The sequence below is a fragment of the Phacochoerus africanus genome, chromosome 12 (assembly GCF_016906955.1).
Source record: "Phacochoerus africanus isolate WHEZ1 chromosome 12, ROS_Pafr_v1, whole genome shotgun sequence".
NCBI lineage: Eukaryota > Metazoa > Chordata > Mammalia > Artiodactyla > Suidae > Phacochoerus > Phacochoerus africanus.
In genome coordinates, this window is record NC_062555.1 from 62,502,834 (window position 1) to 62,524,474 (window position 21,641).

The 21,641-nt window shown below is 40.0% G+C and overlaps 1 protein-coding gene across 22 annotated transcripts in view; it reads right to left on the reverse strand.

Moving 5' to 3' along the window:
- Nucleotides 1-21,641, reverse strand: part of PARD3 (par-3 family cell polarity regulator) — a 629,826-nt gene that overhangs the window by 239,548 nt on the left and 368,637 nt on the right. For 14 of the 22 annotated variants that reach the window (XM_047755490.1, XM_047755482.1, XM_047755486.1 and 11 more), the window contains 5 exons: nt 21,240-21,379; nt 17,900-18,028; nt 15,487-15,525; nt 2,762-2,950; nt 1,290-1,460 (listed from right to left, as the gene is read on the reverse strand). In XM_047755490.1, the coding sequence (XP_047611446.1) occupies nt 1,290-1,460; nt 2,762-2,950; nt 15,487-15,525; nt 17,900-18,028; nt 21,240-21,379 (668 nt within the window). The remainder of the gene's footprint in view (nt 1-1,289; nt 1,461-2,761; nt 2,951-15,486; nt 15,526-17,899; nt 18,029-21,239; nt 21,380-21,641) is intronic. The other 8 variants (XM_047755497.1, XM_047755500.1, XM_047755498.1 and 5 more) reach the window with 1 other exon arrangement.

The window sequence follows — 21,641 nt, forward strand, 5'->3', positions numbered from 1 at the left end:
TGTTCACACTTATCATGTGAACGTGAATGCGTTATTTCCCACGGTTTTCCACGCTGAGGTTTTTAGTTAAGGTGACATCGTATTCTCGTTGTTAGGGAAATTGATGTGTTAATTATCATTAGGCCATGGTGCATTTGGAAAATAAAAACAATATAAAAAATGGTCAGTAGACATTTAAAAATCGGGTCACCACTCCACTGACGACCCACTGCACTCAAGGGTGTGTTGCAAAATCTGATTGCATTATCGGGCTGGGTGAGTCCCAACCACACCCTGAAAAGCTTGCTTTTTATAATAAACACAGCTTTTAAAATTAAGAAAAACACCTAAGCAGTTGAGATACAATTTCCAGTTTGTATGATCTGCTAATCATTTGCTTTAGGTGATTTAAAAATGGGGGGAGCTAAGCATCACTAGACACAGAGACCACAAAAACGTCACCCTTTCAACAAGCAGGTCCCAACTGTTTCCTAGAGCTGGCATGTATTCTATAAAAGAATTTGGAACAAACTCTTCTCAGGTTCTAATACTAATGAACAAATCTATATACAACGCCCTTTAAATTTGCAAATGCCCTGCTATACAAGAAAGTATGTTTCTACTTGGGATGTTTCTACTCTTTGGGAAAACGAATGTTCATATCCTTCAGGAGAGAAAAACCTTCCCAGTCATGCCTAACTAGAGAGAGAGGGCAGCACAAGTGCAGAACCCACCGTGGCTTTACGCAGGAGATACCCCTGAAAAAGCAGGCTCTCCAGAGGAAAGCAGCCAGCTCTCCAGTGATGGAGAAAGGGGGACCGGGTGGGGGGAGAAGAAGGAGCGGTCACACTTCTGACAATGTCACAGGAGAAACAGACTCTCTCCCTTGAGGGACTTTGCAAGAGGCACTCATTCTCCATAAGCCAGGGCACAAGCAACGTTGCTTAGGTGCTTCTCCCGCAGGTTGGCCACTGCTCAAGGGAAGAGAAACTGCAGGCCCAGGCAGGAAGGCGTGAGTTTTCAAGGTGAGAACTCAGCTCAAGGTGCCTTTGAGAGGACAGTGCTATCTGTTGGGGTAGCAACAGAAATACAATGGCACACTTAGGAATATCTGGACAAGAGAATTAAGAAAACAAATCACAGTACCCTGACAGTGCACTAAACTCTAGATGAGCAAAGGCAATAGGGCGTCTTTGGAGGCAAAGCCCCGGGGCTCTCCCTTGGTTGCCCAGCGTTAGGACAGACCTCGGTCCTAGACAGACCTCGGGTCCTACGACCATCAGGGCCCTTGCGTCTTGCTCATGCTTTACCTCAGCACACTTGCTTATTCTCCTTGCCACAATGAGCTGGATCATGCCTCGCTTGTTCCCCTCCGTGGACATGGACCTGCGGAGGGTTTCCATGGCATCCTGGTTTGTCTTCCCCAACAGGGACTCTCCATTCACTGCGATCAGCTGATCGTCCACCCGAAGCCTCCCGTCCTGGGAAGAAAGCAGGTAAAAAGTACCCTTAAAGAGTCTGTAATAAAAGAAGTTGCTTTCCCTTGAGTTAAAAAAAAAAATAAAAATAAGAACAAAGCAAAAAGAAAAGGGGGGGGGCGCTTTAATACTAATGGATTACGCCCAATTGAACACCGGCATAATAATGTGTAAGCAGCCATGGCAGCCTGTGTCTACTCCAATCATTTATACATTTGTAAATCAAGTCATTATCATAATCTGTTTACCAAAATAGCATACTAATTCAAAGGACACAAAGTGATTACTTTCCTGCTTCCAGAGACACCCAGAGAGGTTATTTACAACCCAAGACATGCAAAAGCTCCAGGCTATTAGACAATGGCCAAGGAGTGCCCCTTCACAGACAGCCAGGAAATTTTCTCTACACTGGGAAACTGGAGCAGTGACCCATGGCAGGGGATTAGCCTTCACTGCAGGGCAGCTCTGTGCCAGGACCTGGGCCGAGTCTTTGCATGGATAGTCTTCATTTCACTAGAATGACCAGGGGCTGTGAATTCTGTGAGACAAAATAAACGGGGAGCTGCAGCTGCGAGTTCCATCGCGAAATGAGAGATCACTGAGATGTCAGGAGTTGTCTGCTCACGGAAGGGGTATTGCCGAGAAAACAGAAAACCTTTATGTGCTCCAGGGTATCAGAAAATGCCACCCCAAAACATACCACTTTGGCAGAGGGATTATGTAAACAGAAGGCAGACACGGAAGGAAGGGTCTGTCCTGTCCCCCTTCTGGCTGAACGTGGGGCATCAAGTTCCCCAGGTGAAGGTGCCCCCTCTTCTCCAAACCTGGGAGGGAGAACAACCCTCGCCACCAGAGAAGGACGGGCACTGAGATAAGTCTACCGAACAAACCTTACAAAATAAACCTTTTCTACCTCTGGTTTCCCTCATATATTCACCATCTCACAACAATTGACCATCCCTGGAAGCCCAAACCTTTTGTCTAATCACGATTCCATTATTTATCACCATTTGCTAAAATGGTATATAAGCTTCCTAGTCTAACCACTTCTTTGGGTTTTCACTTCTTTCCTGTAGAGCTCCCGTATACATAAAATTGGAAATTTTAACATCAATAAAATGTGTAACCTTTTCCCCACTAATCTGTCTTCTGTTAGTTTAATTCACAGGCCACAGGAACTGAATCTAAGAGGGTAGAGGATAGGTTTTGCCCCTACAGCTTAGAGGCTTCCAAAACAGGACCAGGGCTGTAATTAAACATTTTTGCGAATGAGCATAAGCTGGGTCAAGATGGCATCTGCTTACCTTAGACGCTGCTCCTCCGTTAATAATGGACTTGACAAAGATTCCCAAATCGGCGTGGTTCTCTTTTGACCGGTTACCTTTGACACTGACGCCAAGACCGGCTGATCCTGAATCATTCAACGGAACTTCAAACGTCAGGAATTCCCTGGTGCCATCAGGTGTGAGAACAGTATCCTCATCTTCTGCTTTCTAACAGGAAACAAAAGTGAACGTTATATTCCAGTGTTTCTTTCTGTTACTTTCTAAGACTGCTAATGAGCATTCCTTCAATCATAACAGGCACTGTATTTCCATCTAAGTTCCACAACAAGATCCATGATAACCGCGCATCTGCACCCCTTCCAGATGAATCCTGGAACCAGCTGCTAATATTTTTATGCAGCACTTGTTTCAGCCCTGAAACAAACCTAAACCAGATTCTGAGAAATATAGGAGGGAAAAACGTACATGTAGACTCCTAGAGTTTTGTTTGTTGGTTGGTTTTGGGGGGAGAATCTGTTTATATATTCCAAACAACAGAAGAAAAACAGCAACAGCAGGAATCAAAACAAATATAATTCACGTGTCCCTTTTCTTTCAACAGGAATTTTCAATATTAATAGGACTTCAATGTTCACTGAGGGTCTATCATTTTATTTATAAACAATAACAAATCCTGGAGTTCCCATTGTGGCACAGCAGAAACGAATCTGACTAGGAACCATGAAGTGGCAGGTTCGATCCCTGGCCTTGCTCAGTGGGTTAAGGATCCGGCGTTGCCGTGAGCTGTGGTGTGGGTCGCAGATGCGGCTCGGATCTGGTGTTGCTGTGGCTGTGGCGTAGGCCGGTGGCTACACCTCCAATTAGACCCCTGGCCTGGGAACCTCCATATGCCAGGGGAGTGGCCCTAAAAAGAAAAAAAGAAAAAAAGAATAAATAACAAATCCCGACAATACAAAGTCAGCAGAAAAAAAGGTATTCATTTTCAGAGAGTCATTTAGAAAGTTTAACCTTCAACATCTGCGAGATAAACAACATTAGGGAAATTTTTTCCACAGGACTGTATGACACATAATACAGCTGGTGGATATTATTCAAGCAATATTGTGTAATTAAACAGCTGTATGTGCCAGCTTTGATTTCCTGACCGTAGCCATCAAGCACCTAAGGAGACTATTTCAGGACACAGCCCATCTGAGATACGCAAACTTTGGCCCACCTCCCCTAAAACTGCATGGAGGAAAGGGACGCTCCAAGGATAACCGGATGAAATGCAGTGAGGTGACATACAAAAATGTCAGACACCAGAAGAGGAAGTGCCTGCCTCTTGTCACCTCTCCAGTGGTCCCATCTAGAGCGTGCCACAGGCCGTCTCCACATGCACGAGGCCAGAAGTCTATCCAACTCAGCATTTCCAACCCACACAACCAAAGGCCCTCATCCAGTCCTGCAACCTGCTCCTCGCCTTTTCACGATTTGGGAGTATTGCTTCAGCATCCACCGAGTCCTTCAAGCTGGAATTCTCAAATTACACTTGAGAATCTAACACCACATAATTGGGCTGGAATATAACACATCCTTTAAAGACTATACTTTTGAAGAAGGTTCAGTTACACGCCTGAAAGCCTGCAGCAGAGCAACGGAAATATGGCTAGACTCCAATTTTTTTCTTGGTATCCCAGGCATTTTTAAAAATTTTTCTAATAATTATCAAGATTAACATCATAATGATAAAATCATCTTTAAAAGGAATCTGGGAGTTCCCGTCGTGGCGCAGTGGTTAACGAATCCGACTAGGAACCATGAGGTTGCGGGTTCGGTCCCTGCCCTTGCTCAGTGGGTTAACGATCCGGCGTTGCCGTGAGCTGTGGTGTAGGTCCCACGTTGCTGTGGCTCTGGCGTAGGCCTGTGGCTACAGCTCCGATTCAACCCCTAGCCTGGGAACCTCCATATGCCGCGGGAGCGGCCCAAGAAATAGCAGCAGCAACAACAACAACAACAACAAAAAAAAGGAATCTGGAGATTTAACACACCATCTCAGATATCTCCATTAGACGAAATAATTTATGGAAATACAGAGTTTATCAGTAAGAGATTTTTTTTATGTTGTCATAATATAAGCAGTATGTTCTTTTTAACTCTCCAGACCCATAATAACATGATTTTTAAAGTTTCTAATGTACTAATATTCAAGGTTAACATTCTGCATACCTTCTCAAAGGATAGCTTCATAGTTATCAGAATAAGGTATGTTTCAAAAATAAACTGTTAATATACTAAAAACAGGAAATGATATAATCAAGAATATTTTTAATAAACACCTTGATAAATTACTTAGAGCTATGTTAACTATACAAAGTAAATACATTTTTAGTATCAAAATCAAAATAAAACCTATACCTGCCTATAAAAGCTTTCTTACACTTAAAATATTCCTAGAGAATAATTATAATGTAAATAAAATCAATGGATTGGGGAGAAATAAACATTAAATACTCATATCAAAGTACTGATTTCATATTTACTATGCAAAGGTATGTTTATACACTTATTTTACTCTAAAAAATTTTGTTTTTACCCATCTGGTTCAAAACGATTGAAGGATAACAAAGACCTGGTAGGAATTAATATAGCTACCCCCAATATAAAATGTTTTTGACGTTTGAAATTAAAAACAGCATCAAAACCCACTACAGCCCCTTCTACTTTAAACTCAGAAGTAATTGAAAGAAAATTCACCTTGTGAATCAAAATCAGTGTTTACATTCCTGGGAAAGTTGCATTTGAAAAGACACGGAAACCAAAAATGGTCCTTAACTGGGCACATTTAGGTCTGATCATTCAGTATGTTGATTTGCATCAAATCTGGAAGGTTCTTAATTGTCACTTACTGATTTGTCTCTTCGATTTGGCTTTTTAATGTTTACTGATTTTGACATTTCCATAATGTTTTACTAAGGCTTAAAATTCTCATTTTTCTTCTACTTGAAAAATCAAGATAAGGTGCTGACTGAATATATAAAGAGAAATTTTAATCAAGTTTGAGTCACTTCCTGACGTGCCCTACTCTGAACTTGCCTTAAAGGAGACTGTATTCTCTGTGTGAAAGTTTCATTTATTATGAGAACTGCAGGATGGGAATAATATTCCTTTTCAGCTTTCTTATCAAGGCTTAAGTCATTATTACCATTAAAAACATTTAAGTGAGAGACTGTGCTTTCCTTTAATATTTCATTATTAATCCATTTGGCTCTTGACATAAGACTGAAATTAATGCCAGCTTTGAGAACTTAATTCTCTGGCAGCAAAATGTTTTAAAAGATCTGCTCTTCACAAACCATTTTAAATGCTACGTGATAGAGAACTTTTCCAAAATCTTACAAGTACATGGATCTCGGTCTTCTGATACAAAGAAGCTGATTTTCTATCCCCTTAAATTGTTACTCCACTGATTTTCAACTCTATCAGCTGTTTCTTGAGTCAAGTTCTTGTTAGAGAAACAAAATAAATGTGGGGTTTTTTTTATTCCTTTAATTTGCTCTGCAGGACATTTGCACATGAATGTCGCTGAGCCACACATCATATCCCCCACGTACAGACACGTACATACTCCAAGTGACTCTTTTCCATCAATGCAACCTGACATGTTTTCCTTTAGCCATGACTCCACTAGCATTTTTGCCTTCGAAAGACAAAAAAAAAAAAAAACCCAGGGCATTTGTGCGAAGCATATCAGAAAGCAGGGCACCTAGGGGGTGGGCAGCATGAAAGCAATTTCCTTTCCCACCATCCTCAGAACAGCGGAAAAGATGCACACATATCTGCCAAGAGACAGAAAATCAGCCACAAGTGATCAGCGCTCAAGCCCAGTTTTCCTCCCTCCCCTAACAGTCCCAAGAGCTGCGCAGACACAGCTGCCATTCGAAGTCTGCAGGTCATCTGCAAAATGGGTGGCAAGGAGTTGATCATATTAAACGGCCAAAAGATAATCAAGAGAGCAGTAATCTCTGAGCTTCAATATATGAACATCTTGAGAAGAATGCACAAAATATTGAGAGAGGCAAAAGAAATATGTGTACATATCATGAGACCATAAAATTATAGATGTATGTCCAAGAGATGAATAGGGACTCTGCGAAGAAATAAATGGCAGCACACATTTTATCACTTGTGAAATAATTACAGACTTACATACAGTGTGTGTGTGTGTGTGTGTGTGTGTGTGTGTGTGTGTGTGTGTGTGTGTGTGTGTGTGTGTGTGTGTGTCTGCCTATGATTCCTGCTAATCTATTCCTCTTTGGTCCCAGCTGCTGGCACAGAGGCCCTAAACCCCTTCAATTTCCTGAGTGACCAGGGCATCTTTTGTTCTAATGCAGTGACTCTGGGTGGACTGCTGAGTACCCTCCGGAGGGGAGTGGTTACCAGAAAGACCAACTTGTGATTAGAAGTTGGAGTTTTCTGCCTCAGGCCCTGTGAAGGAGAGAAGGGCTGCAAATGGAGTTCGTCACCCACCACGCCGCCATGATGAAGCCTCCATAAACATCCCCACAGTATGGGGTTCTGAGAGCTTCTGGGCGGATGAACGCATCCACATGCTGGGAGGAGGAGGGTGCCGCACCCCAGCTCCACAGAGACAAAGATGCCTGAGCTCAGTAACCTTCATCTGGCTGTTCTTTTGTATCCTTTATTTTTGTTGTTAAATCCAAATTTTCAGTTTATCTTTTTTACAGTTTATTTTATTTTCCATTATTTATGTTCTTTTTACAGCCACACCTGTGACATATTGAAGTTCCCGGGCTAAGGGTCAAATTAGAGCCACAGAGATCAGCCTACACCACAGCCACAGCCACAGCCACAATCACAGCCACAGCAGCACCGGATCCAAGCTGCACCTGCGACCTACACAGCAGTTTTGGCAACGCCGGATCCTTAACCCACTGAAGGAGGCCAGGGATCCAACCTGCATCCTCATAGATGCTATGTCCGGGTCTTAACCTGCTGAGTCACAATGGGAACTCCCTCATTTGTATCTTTTAAAACATCCTTAGTAATAAGTTGCCAAGAGTAAGTTAACTGTATTCATGGATTTTAAGTCACTCTAGCAAATCAGCAAACCCAATGAGAGAGTTGTAGGGACCTCTAATTTACAGCCAAGTCGAGCAGACATGGTGGGTAGTGTGGGACCCACCAGTGGAACTGGCTTCTTCAGTCTGAGCCCTTGACCTGTGGGGTCTATGATAGCCAAGGGCAGTTAGCATCAAATGGCTGGGTGTGGAAAATTCCCATCTGGAATCAGAGGTGCCATGAGTGAGAGAAGAAAAGTAACAGCAGGAGTCCTTCCTGCTTGTGGCTCCAATATAATTTATTGATTTCTCTCCTACTCCCTTCTCCATAGAGTTAACGTCTTTACTGCACAAACCCCCATTCATAAAAGAAAGACGAGTGGACCAAGAAATAAGCAAAAGGTTCAATTTAACTTGGGGCCAACAATACGCAGATTAACTTATCAACAAAAGTTATCGAACTGCTAAAAAAAATTGTTTTAAGTAACCATAGCGAACAATGCAGAGGTGTGGCAAAAAGAGCACTTTTGTGCACGGCTGGTGTTCAAAGGTGCAGTACTTATGGAAGCCAACTGGATGACGTTCGCCGAAAGCCTCTACGTTTTCCCCACTGCTGAACCGAGAACTATTACTTTTTGTACTACATCCTAAAAATCTAACTGTGGTCACCAACAGAGATTAAACTGTGAAGATGGTCACTGTTTTAATTACAAGAGCTAAAAATGGCAAACAACCTACACATATGATACGAGGTAGATGAAGATAACGGCATACCGCTCAGCTATTAAAGTGTCTCCAAGAATATTTAGTGAGACAGAAAAATAGTGACAACCAAGAAACTGGGTTTTACCCTGTGGGTTTTCATAACTTCCACTACTTCACCATCATAAACCTTGATCTCCTCCTACAATGTTTAATGTCTGTATTTTCGTATCAGTGAAAGCTTCGAGAGGACAGACCTGTGTCCCTTTGTACTTGAGACATGACATTTGTTAGCTAGACGATATGGGTCTCGATCAGGATATATAGTAGCTAAATAGGTAAAGAAGGAAAGCATGAAAAATATACACCAAAATGGCAGCAACGACGTCACATAATTGCAGGTGATTTTAATTTTCTTCTGTGCTTGACTGAATGTTCTAATGTCAATATACATTACTTTCTGTAATCGTAAAAGCCCATTCAAACCATTTCTTTAATTCTTCCTCTTCCAAGGAGGAGGATTCCAGGAAGAGGGATAGAAAAGTTGGGCGGGGCTCGGGCTGGATGTCTAAGGCTCTGGGAATAAAAACCTCACCACGGAGCTTACAAAACAATGATGCCGTCGTAGCAGGTGGTTGGTTCATCACACTCTCAAGCCTAACAGGAGTCTCCATACATGTTAAAAAGAGAACACACTTCCTCAACAGCTAGAGATTAAATAATATGCAGGTATAGCAGGAAATAGTAACGACCATTTAGGGTTTAATTAAGAGGCGGATTTTTTTTTTTAATAGAGAAGTTATCATGTTTATCTTTTGCATAAAAAAAATAACCCTCCGGTTTCTTTACACTATATATTTTCACTTTTCCCATATGTGAGATGACTGTTTATGCATGTTATTTGTGCTGATATTTTAAGGTTAATTACTCTTATTAGCAAAGTTAAAATGTCACATCTGGCTTTACAATGCTCTTTTCTAATTCAAACAGTAGATGTAAAATAAACAACATTTAAAGAATTTTAAAGTGCTTTGCTTGATGAAACAAATACTGAAAAGAAAAGATAAAAGGTTTAGTATAGTTTGTTAATCTCTAATGGGAAGCCAGAAAAAAACCTTTATTCAATCAAAGAAATGTCACAGCAACTTGAAGGGACATTCTTTTTTTTTTCTTTTTAGAGCCACGCCTGTAGCACATGAAAGTGGCCAGGCTAGGGATCAAATCGGAGCTGCAGGTGCAGGCCTACACTACAGTCAGAGTGATGCTGGATCCAAGCCATACCTGTGACCTATGCCACAGCTTGTGGCAATGCTGGATCCTGAACCCACTGGGCGAGGCCAGGGATCAAACCCGCATCCTAATGGATACTAGTCGGGGTCATAACCACCTGAGCCACACCAGGAACTCCGATGGACATTTTTAAAGTAATTTGCTCTTCAAAAATGAAAAGCAAAGACCTTGAAGAAATGTCTCAGATTAAGAAAGGCCAAAGTGACTTGACAGCTAGATGCCATGCATGATACTAAGTAGGAAACTGGACCAGAATTTGATTCTTCTGTGATCACTCATTCGTTCACCTCTGCGCACTAACTATAAAGAGCAGTGGTGGAAACGACCAGTGACACAGCTCTGTTAAGTCAATGTTAATTTCATGACTTGGATGACTATAAGCTGGTTACATAAGAAAATGTGCTTGTTCTTAGGATACACAGTGAAAGACTTATAAAGGGGAATTCTGTTTACGATTTAACTCAATGCTGAAAAAAAGCTATATAGTAGGAAGAAAAGGAGGAAAAATTAGAGAGGGGGAAGAGGAAGATGAAAGAATATTACTTATCAAGTGTAGTAACATATTAACAATTGGGGAATGTGGGAGAAGGGTATATTGGAGTTCTTTGGGCCTTTCTTGAAGTTTTTAATTGTGCACTCTAACTACTCCAGAATAGTTTTGCTATATCTAAGAAGTCTCATTTTTAAAACAGACATCACTACTAACACGATTTTCAAAATAACCTGAGTTCAAGAGTCAAAAGAAATTACAGCATAAATTTTAAAGCTATTAATTTTATCACTATACTGTGAAAGGAAGACAATAAAAAATAACTAAGATACATTTCCCAAGGGGAAACACGTTAAGCATTAGGAAATCCTTAACTTGAAGGAAGTTTGAGTCATTTACGTTGAAAAGAATTTCACTGAATCATGACTTTAAAATAAGTTTAACCATTTAAAGCACAAGAAACACCATACATTTTATAAAATTCTTTGTGATAAAAGCAACATTTGAGGCTCAAAACCAAACTATTAAGGTCAACGTACGATTCGTGTATAACAGTATAAAGAGTCAACAAAAACTCAAATTAAAAAAATTTGTACTTTCATCCACGCTATCTAGATTATTAAAATGCATTTACATTACAGGCTTAGAGAAATGGTCAGTGGGTCCCAAAGAATTTATACAAAGTTTTGAACGAAGATGTAACAATCCATATTGCAATCCCCCCATTAGGGCCCCTATTTGCTTTGTAAGATTTGACCATTATTTCCAGCTTTGTTGAGATATATTTGCTGTGTAACCTTGTGTTAATTTAGGGTGTACGAAGCGTTGATTTGGCCCATTTATATATCACAAAACGATTACCACTGTAGCTTCGCTAACATACCTCCATCACCTCATATAATTACTACTTCTTTGTTGTCAGGAGGACATTTAAAATCTACTCTCTTAGCAACTTTTGATGATAAAACAGTATTATTAACTATAGTTACCATGCTCTACATTAGATCCCCAGAACTTGCATATTTTATGCTAGAAGTTGATACGCTTTGCCAAACATTTCCTTTTTCCCCTTACTGTCCAGGCCGTCACCACCACCATTCTTATCTCTGAGTATGAATTTTTAAGATTCCACATATAAATATATCATCCAGTATTTATCTTCCTCTGCCTTATTTCATTTAGCATAAGGCCCATTAATGTCCACTCCTATAATCACAAACGGGCAGTATATTTTTATTACTCATGGTTCAATAACACTCATGTGTGTATGTGTAAAATATCTTTTTCATCTATTCATTGAGGGACATTGAGGCTGTTTCCATATCTTGGCTATTGTAAATAATGCTGCAATGAATATAGGAGTTCAGATATCTTTTTGAGATCCAGATTTTCATTTCCTCTGGATAAACATCTAGAAGTGGAACTGCTGGATCATATAGTAGTTCTATTTTTAATTTTTGAGGCACCTCCATACTGTCTTCCATAGCAGCTGCACCAGTTTACATTCCCACCAACAGTGTACAGGGGTTCCTTTTTCTCCACATCCTCACCAACGTGGCATCTTGTCTTTCGATGACAGCCATTCTAACAGATGTGAAGTAATCACCCATCGTGGTTTTGATTTACACTTCTCTCAGGATGAATGACGCTGAGCACCTAGTAATGCTCCTGTTGGCCATTTTTCTTTGGAAAAATGTCTATTCAGTTCCTCTGTCCATTTTCTAATCAGATTGTTTACTTTTTTGGCTATTACGTTCTGAGTTTTTGTTTCCCTGATTTGGATATTAATCCTTTATCAGGTACATGACTTATAAATACATTCTCCCATTCCATGGGTTGCCTTTTCATTTCACTGATGGCTTCCTTTGTTATGCAGAAGCTTTTAAACTTGATATAGTCGGATTTGTTTATTTTTGCTTCTGGTATCAAGTCTGAAAAATCGTCACCAAGATTAATGTCAAACTGCTCACTCCATATTTTTTCTTCTAGGAGTTTTATGGCTTCGAGTCTTATATTTAAATCTTTAAGCTATTTTGTGTTGGATTTTACATATGGTGCTCTATAGGAAGCCAGCTGTGTTCTTGTTCACTAGTTGCCCAGATTCCCCACCCCCATTTATTAAAGGGACTATCCTCCCCCGACTGGAATCTGGATGGAGAACCTGAAACTGGGAAGGGCTTCTCGTCGCTCGCTCTCAGGAGTCAGTACAATATTTAGAAGATGTACAGAAATCTACATTTCAGATATTTAAAAAGTCCACAAGCCATTGGTAGAGCCCTCCTCATCTACCTAAAAAGACCTTTTTTGGAAGTGTCTCAGCCTTAATCAGTTACGGGCGTCATGGTGATAATCCACTAACACACTAACTGAGCTTCAGGACGTTCTGTTCTCTAGGTGCCTAAAATCACCTGAACAATGAAACAAAATCAGAGAATTTCATGACTTGAGTGAACTTAATGACCTGCCATCCAAAGGGACAGAGAGCGGCCCTGGAAGTCCATTTTTAAAGTATAATTTTAACACAAAGCCTGGAACAGCTCCAAATGGTATACTGCACAGCAAAAGCGGAAAGAGAGGCACCGATGCAAGAGGACAAGACGAAGAACAAGAAATCAAAAAGAAAATATTTAGGGGAAAAACCGGTACCTTTTTTTTTTTTTTTTTTGAACCTTACTTGGAAAACCCTCTTCAGAAAAAAATTCCCATTTGTCATAGGAAGTCAGACACCACACATATACAGGTATCATGTCTTTGGTAAAGGTGGCTGAACTGTCACTTGCTGGGATGTGCCAGCTGGAACACAAAAGCCTTGTGGGTGGGGGGCAGAGGTGAACAGCCCTTGACATTCTCGATGGAATACCACATCCAAAGCCAAGCCCGTTTCCACCCGTTAGTGACGGAACATTTCCGAGCTCATCCACCCTTGCCTCACCAGGACTGGCCACGCGTTTCGAAAGAACGTGCCCCTCTTGACTGTATATCGTCATTTTCATCTCAGCTCATCTTAGGCATAAACAGATACAGAGCCTGTGTGACGTCATGCGCTTTTCCAAAAATTCTATGATGTTAAGATTCCAAACAACAAAGGCACAGTTCTTCACCCAAGAATCATGTTGCAAAATGCTTCCCACATTCAGCTTTCATCTTCCAACTATTATATGGTGTGCTTACTGCTCTACTCAGTTTTTAACATATATAAACAGGAGTTCCCATCGTGGCACAGGGGAAAGGAATCTAACTAGGAACCATGAGGTTGCTGGGTTCGATCCCTGGCCTCCCTCAGTGGGTTAAAGATCCAGCGTTGCTCTGGCTGTGGCACAGGCCGGCGGCTATAGCTCCGATTGGACCCCTAGCCTGGGAACCTCCATGTGCCAAGGGTGCAGCCCTAAAAAGAAGGAAGAAAAAAAGAAACCACACACACCCCCATATGTATACATAAACAAATCTATCAAGCTACTCTCTTAGGACACCACTGGCTGTGTCATGCCTGGACAAGTATTCACTATCCCCAGTGAACAGGGAAATTTTTCTATCTTCTCAATGCTTTTTGGTACGTTGTAGGTTCAATTTCACAGTCAAGTGGGATTTATTTTGGCGTGTGGTGAGAAAAAGGCACCTAACATTTTAAAGTGAAAGGCCAACTGTCCTAAACACTAAATAAACCACACTTACCCACTCCTTGGAAATGCTTCCTTTCACACACATGAACACACACACACAAACACTGGGACCACTTCCCTCCTCATTAATGTGTTTAAAGGACCTGCTTATCTAGTCTGACAACAACATTACACTATTTTAAGTATTCTGACTTTATAGTACATTTTGCCTTCATCACTGTCTTTTAAAGTAGAATAAATCGTTCTTGTGCCCCACTTTATTCTTTAGAATTAACCTGTTTGATTTCCGATCACCTTTCAACCCATCACCATCACACACACACACACACACACACATTGTGATTCGGAGTTACTATCACAGACCTAGTATTGATTTGATGGGTTAAAAAAATGAAAGCTATGAATTCCCTACAACCTATATTAATGAACATGTAACATCCTTAAACTTGTTTAATGATTTTCCTCTGAGGTCTGAGTATTCAACTATTTTTGCAATTATGGAATATTTGAAAATAACACTGTATTAGGTTCAAACCTGTCTGTTTCTGAATACGTAAAAGAAAAACCAAATGATGTTATGCTATTAATAATGTTAATTATGTTATTCAAATTCTTCGTGTTTTTGCTCTGTCTACCTAACATGCCAAATTTTGGAAAAATACATATCCACATCGCCCATCAGGGATATATGGTTTTGCTGAATTTTCACTTTACGCACAAGAGTTTGTGAATGACATGTTTCTGTGCTATGCTGTCTAATGCAGAAAAGATCCTGACTGTCAGAATTTCCACGGGATGGAATCGTACGTCAATATAATACACCCTCTCTTTTTTCCCCATGCAGGGCATCCACGACAAAGTAAGTGCAGAGATTGATACAGCAATCCTTACTTTCACTGTGTTAGCGTTGCCTGCTAGAACTCAACTTATTCCTTTATTTCCAGCCTATCATATGATTTATCCTCTAAAAGGACACACTTATTTGTGTATTTCAATCTAAGCTGTGAAAACATTTCTCTTCAGAGAATTAACCCCTTATAATATGCTATAACGCTGATAATCAGTTAAAATATCTGTAAATGTAAATTTTGACACAATATGTTTCGCCTGATTGCTGACTTTTTTTTTTATTTTTCCTCTTTAGGATACATATTTTGTGCTTTGGCCCTCCCCTATTTTTTCTATGCTGGAATCGAGTTTTCCTTTTTTCACTTTTGTAGTCATTACAAAATAGCACTTTACAACACATGAAGTCCTATAATAGAGACATATATACATACACACATGTATGTGTCAAACTACTAAGCTCACTACTTTTGGTCCCTCTTTTTATGCAGGTCAATAGGAAAGTCTGGAATGTCTTTTTTAAATCCCTGTCTCATCAAAAATAATCACAAAATATTCTCCAGTTGGGACAGTACCAGTAGATCGCCTAAGGGACAACCACTTTGATTAAACCTAGGTAGGATCTATTATGAGCCAGGAAAAGAGAGGACAAAGAGCTTCATAATTAGTTAGTAAGAAGTTAGTCCTGGTTATCTTTCCAACATCTCTGCATCCTGCAAAAGACAAAGCTCTTACCGTTTCTTTTGGAATCTGCATCTGGCTTGGCTCTGCATTCTAGAAGAATTGAAGAAAAACATAAATACAGACTGACCAAAGCCATCCTCAACACACAGGGACACAAAGCTTTACTTTGAAGGAGAAAAATTGTTGGTTCTTAAAATCCACAAAACATATAGAGGGTGATTATATTGTGGCTGATATATTGCTGTCTTCCAAATTTTTACTAATATGGTTATATTGTCTTAAGGAGGGGGTGGGTTACAATTTTTTTCTAGATGTAAATTTTTACTTGCTCATTCACAGGACATCATGAACTTATTATTTGGAGGAAAAAAACAAAAAAACCCCACCAAACTGCTTTTCTATTCCTGGCACTGTTTCTAATTTTGTTTTCTAATTTTCCCAACTAAATCTAAATTAGAAGGTATATTGTCATTTGATAGCTAGACCAGATAATAACAGTCTGAACCACAGTCTAAACCACAAGCCCTATACTTTGCAATATTACACTGGTTATAAATGTGAATTTTGTCTAGTGTTATAGAGTTGCTTTAATTACACAGAATGTTATAAGGTTGGCTTGTTTAAAAAAAGGCACTTATTGATTAAAAAAAAAAAAAAGTATTTTGCTTTACACACAGAATTTAAACACAGGCACCCTAAACAGAGAAAAAGAGTTCTGTTAATTGGATTTCAAGATCATTTTAAACACCCCCCTCCCCTTTGAGTTTTCAGATTTTATTCACTGAAATCTTGAATAGCAGCTGCAATGTGAATAGTAAACTGACGGCCTACTGGCTCCCTCCTTAATGAAAAGCTCACAAGCAATAAATTAAATAACCGAGCCGGGGGTGGGGGGGTGGGGGGGGACATAGGCAGCAGAAGGGGAAAACAGAAGCCTGGAAGATCAAAATTGGACCAGAAGAACCTGAATGACCTTAAGCTGGCTCTCTGCTGGCACTAACTTGGGGAAGGCTGTAAGAGCAATGCTGAAGCTTTGGCAACCAACTAATGCCAACTATCACCCAGGCTCGCATACACCGAGGAAGGACTAAAGCTTGAGCAAATCACGGCAAAAGCTGAGTGGGTTGTTTTTCTTTAAGTGCTCATTTACAATTTAATAGAGACAACTCCAGATTTAGGATCAGGTGGCATTTTAAGCACAAAATTGGATGACAGTGAGGGGGAAATTGGAAAACAGAATTTAAATTGAGAAATAATGCATTCCACATTTTTAAATAGAAATAAAGACGTTGTTGTTGTCATTTTTCAACAACTACCTAAAGCGCCAGTGTTTACTTTTCAGCCCTAACACGATCGGAAATTTCCATGAAATCACCGTAAGTTGTAAATGTGTGCAGAACCCAAGGATGGGATAGTCTGATGACTCAAATTGATCTGTTTTATAATATAAGGAAATTTTTATTAACCATGACACATCTATGCTTGAAATATCAGCCTAAGAGAATTAGGACAATTGAATACATTCAGGAACTGTATCCCTAAAAGCTACCCAGTCTAGTATATCCAGATTAATTACTGTTTAGATAAGCTAAAAGCTATCTGAGAAACATTTCAAATATCCTGAAAGAAGCCAGCTAGAATCTGTTTTAAAATATTTAAAATACCCCTTGAACCTGAAGTACAACAATTTTCTTACCACATCAAAACAAAGGATACAGGTGATTCTTCCAATATTATTTTTACATAGAAATTAAACCTATGTCTTTTTGCAGAAAAACACTGAGAACTATGTCAATTTCATATAGGTAATTCATTCGCACCAATACTATGTAAACATCCCTACCTAAAATTGGGATGTATTGACATATGTATAAAAAGTGAAATAAATAGTTTGCAAACACATGCCTTTTCATTTATGTCTTTCCACATAATGTCTATATTAGTCATGAATGGCCCTGGGGCTTATCGCAACTCAGGTCTTTTTATTTTCAATAGTTGTATTTAATTATGTTCCTTCCTTTTCATACAACAGTAAGCAAGCATCTTTATTTGATTTAGCCACACGTACCCTGAAAACTTGAAATATGAAAATTTGTCATACGTAGTGGAGAAGATGGCACGCTTTCAACAACAGCCTCTGAAGTGACAGTTATGAAATAATTGACGTCTCCATGGTCCATCAGTCCATCTAAACGCATTCAGTAATAAACATGTGCTGCCCTAGCAAATACCCCTGCAATTGGATTTTCAGATACTCCTGCCCTCAACACCATGGATGTCTAGTTCCAAAACTGAGGAAATACGAGAAAAGAATGCTTATCTTATTTATGTTAAGGCTCCGAGGTAATACAAAATACAGAAACTGCTTGGAAAATGTCTCAGTGAACCCTGGCCACCAGGTCGCCAGCCCAGATCCCTGGTTCATGTGTATCAGAAAGGTTTCATGTGTTCTGAATGTACACACCAGTTCCCTTGGGTGGAAGGCATCTTCTTGGCGATAGACCAGAAGGCTCACGACCCCGTCCATCTTGGTGCTTCTCAGCAGGGAAACGACTTCCTCCTGGGACTTGCCTGCTAGATCCACTCCGTTCACCTACAACAAACACAAGGTTGTCAGCTGCCACGCTGTGCCAACAGGGAATAGGAGACAAGTCACGCATTCTAGAACGGATCGCGTCTGCTGTGGAACATGGCACGTTTCGAGGCAAATTCTGCCCTAATCTAGTAACAAGCAGGCTGGTGGGGCTAATGAAGAAATGCAGAGCAGACCGGGTATCTAGAACGAAAACAGGACACAGTCGACGTTTCGGGGCTCATCAATAAAACAAAAGCATAGCCACCAGCACATTAACAAGTAACCAGGTGAAGGAAGGCAGACAAAGACATATATATGAGACCACTTCTATGTGGACGCTAATAAAAAATGCTGCAAATGAACTTAGTTACAAAACAGAAGCAGACTCAAAGATTTTAAAATCAAACTTACGGTTACCACTGGGGGAAACGGAGGAGGGAGGGATAAATGAGGAGGTTGGGATTGGCACATACACACGACTGTATATAAAACAGACAACTAACAAAGACCTGCTATAGAGCACAGGGAAGTATACTCGATATTGTGGAAAAACCTATATGGGAAAAGAATCGGAGACAGAGTGGATACCTGAAACTAACACAATATTGTAAGTCAACTATATTCCAACAACATTTTTAAAAAAAGAAAAAGAAAAACAAGTAACCAGTGATACAAATATACCTAAAATGCCAAGTCAACACAAAACTTACTGGCTTTGGAAAGGAAAGTGCAAAGTTTCTTTAAAAAAATACTCTATACTACTTTTAACATAACACTTGTCTAAGGCAATTAAGCAAATTATTTAAATAGTAATATGAAAACTTTCCTGTCGTTGAAATATGTTTTGGAACCTTTCTGCCTCCTAAAACCATCTGATACAGGTGAGGAAGAAGGACAAACTCAGGGAACGGGGTTAACACATACACTCTCCTGTATATAAAACAGGTAACGAGCAATGACCTTCTTACAGCACAGGGAACTATACTTAATATCTCATAATAGCCTATAATGAAGCAGAATCTGAAAACAATACGTATACATATGTATAACTGACTTGCTCTGCTATACACCTGAAACTAACACAACATTGTAAATCAATGACACACCAATATAAAATTAAAACTGGAGTTCCCGTCATGGCGCAGTGGAAACTAATCCAACTAGGAACCATGACGTTGTGGGTTTGATCCCTGGCCTCGCTCAGTGGGTTAAGGATCCGGCGTTGCCATGACATGTGGTGTAGGTTGCAGACACAGCTTGGATCCCGAGTTGCTGTGGCTCTGGCGTAGGCCAGCAGCTATAGCTTTGATTCGACCCCTAGCCTGGGAACCTCCATATGCCATGGGTGTGGCCCTAGAAAAGACAAAAAAAAAAAATTAAAGAAAACCCATCTGATAGAGGTCAAGGTACTACCATCAAGAGATTGCAGGAAATCAAGTTCCCATCGACGCTCAGTGGAAATGAATCTGACCAGCATCCAGGACGACGAAGGTTCGATCCCTGGCCTTGTTCAGTGGGTTAAGGATCTGCCATTGCTGTGAGCTGTGGTGTATTTCACAGATACGGCTAGGATCTGTCACTGTGGCTGTGGCCGGCAGCTGTAGCTCTGTTTCCACCCCTGCCCTGGGAACCTCCATGTGCTGCGGGTGCGGCCCAAAAAAATAAAAAGACAAAAAAAAAAAGAGAGAGAGAGAGAGTGCAGGAAATAGATCAGTAACAACAGGTTCAAAGAAAGTAAAAACTTTCCAGATAATTGTTTTAAAAATTAGTCACTTCATACTTTTTTTAAAAAAAATGTCAGCTTGCAAATATCCGGATACTCAGAAAAAACTTTGGTCCACAGAACTGCTGACATTGTACAGATACAACCACGGATACTAGAAAGTTAGGTTTAAAATACACGTGATAGATACAGACAATAAAGCCTAATTCTGAAGAGACAGGGGTTGCAGGCCTTCCATGCATCAAAACGAAAAGCAACTGTGTCCCAAGTAAAGCAATTACATAAGCAAAGGGAGACTCAAAAATAAAGTGATTATCTTAGCAAGATAGAAGGGCGAGAGAGAGAGAGGGAGACGAGGGACAATAGGACAGACGTTTTTTGGATTTAAAGATAACCAGTCTCACGATCCACCTGGCTCTTCCCAAAGGAAACAAGCCACAACTACAAACTTGGAGGAAATCTCCCCCCACCACCCCCTTACAGCCAGAAGACTAGAGGACCTTTCTGGATACAAGACCCTAAATACAACGTGTCCTCAAAGCTCGCCTTTTCTTCAGCTTCTATCAGCATCCCTGTAAAACATGGCATCAAGCCAACACGACAAAGGAAAGAGTAAGACTTAAGGACTCTAGACCCAAAGCGTAGACATGGGAAAAAAATCTGGACGCCTCCCCTATGTTACTTTTCAAGGAATCTTGAAGAGGAGAACTTGACCTGGAGAGTTCAAAACAACATATGAAACTACAAGAAAAAAGGACAACATCATAAAAATTTTCTTAACATTAGTATTTGAATGCTAGTCAATAATTAGGAAACAGTACCTGCCGTTAAGAATACAGACTATGTTTTCTCAAGACAATACTAAGAAAAACCACTAAAAAAAATTATTCTTCCTCAATCTTCCTCCTCTATTTCTATATGGACAATATTCATGCAAAGAGAAATTATGCATCTTTGTGTATGTCAAAGATTGCTTCAAAGACCAATGAACTGAAACCACATGAGAAACTGAAAGGAAATTTTGAAAAACTATTTCTTTTTCTCCCTGACATTTGATTTTTATGTCTCAATTCATTCTTCATGCTGACATTTCCAAATTTCCTTGTTCTTCTCATCAAGACACACTGTTTTCATTTACTTCATTTGTCTCTGCTCTGATTCCAGAGTAGATAACATTTCCCTACTGCCAGACATAAATTTAAAGTCATCCAGAAATATAACCTAACAGACAATGTACTTACATAATGACAAAATGTTATGTTATCTCACGAACCAAATGTCCAAGTCACTACAAATTTATGGGTAAACTAAACGAAAAGATAGTTCTCATCAAAGAACTCAGAAAAATGTAAAACGAAAGAGGAAATATGATTGTTTTAGGATGCATGTTTCTGCTGAAATATCCAATTTCCTTTCAGGTTGCATGAAAACGTCCAAAAGAATCTGACCCTTGAAAAGGGACCTTTGCAAGAATTGTGGAACTTCAGACACAGAGACCGCACTCACCTCTATAAGTCTGTCTCCTGCCTTCAGTCTGCCATCTTGAATGGCAGCCCCTCTTGGGAGAATGTTTTTCACATAAATTGGCGCTGAGCCACCTATTGTTACATCCCGAGAAGTGATGCTGAATCCTAAACCTTCTGTACCTAAATACAGGATAGAAAAAAAATAGGTGAATAAAGTGAGACATCGTGAAGGTCTCAGGGATATCATACACAAAGGACTGGTTTCTACCTCAAGTGGACATTCTGTAACTTTCACAGTGGCCTACCTTTCCTGAAATACTTTATGAGTTGTAATAGATTTTTCAAAATAGACTAAATTATAGAAGATTTAAACGGTCTATCTAGCAAAACGCATTAGTCTAAGAGATGGGAGCCTACGCAGGTGAAAGTAATACACAAATAT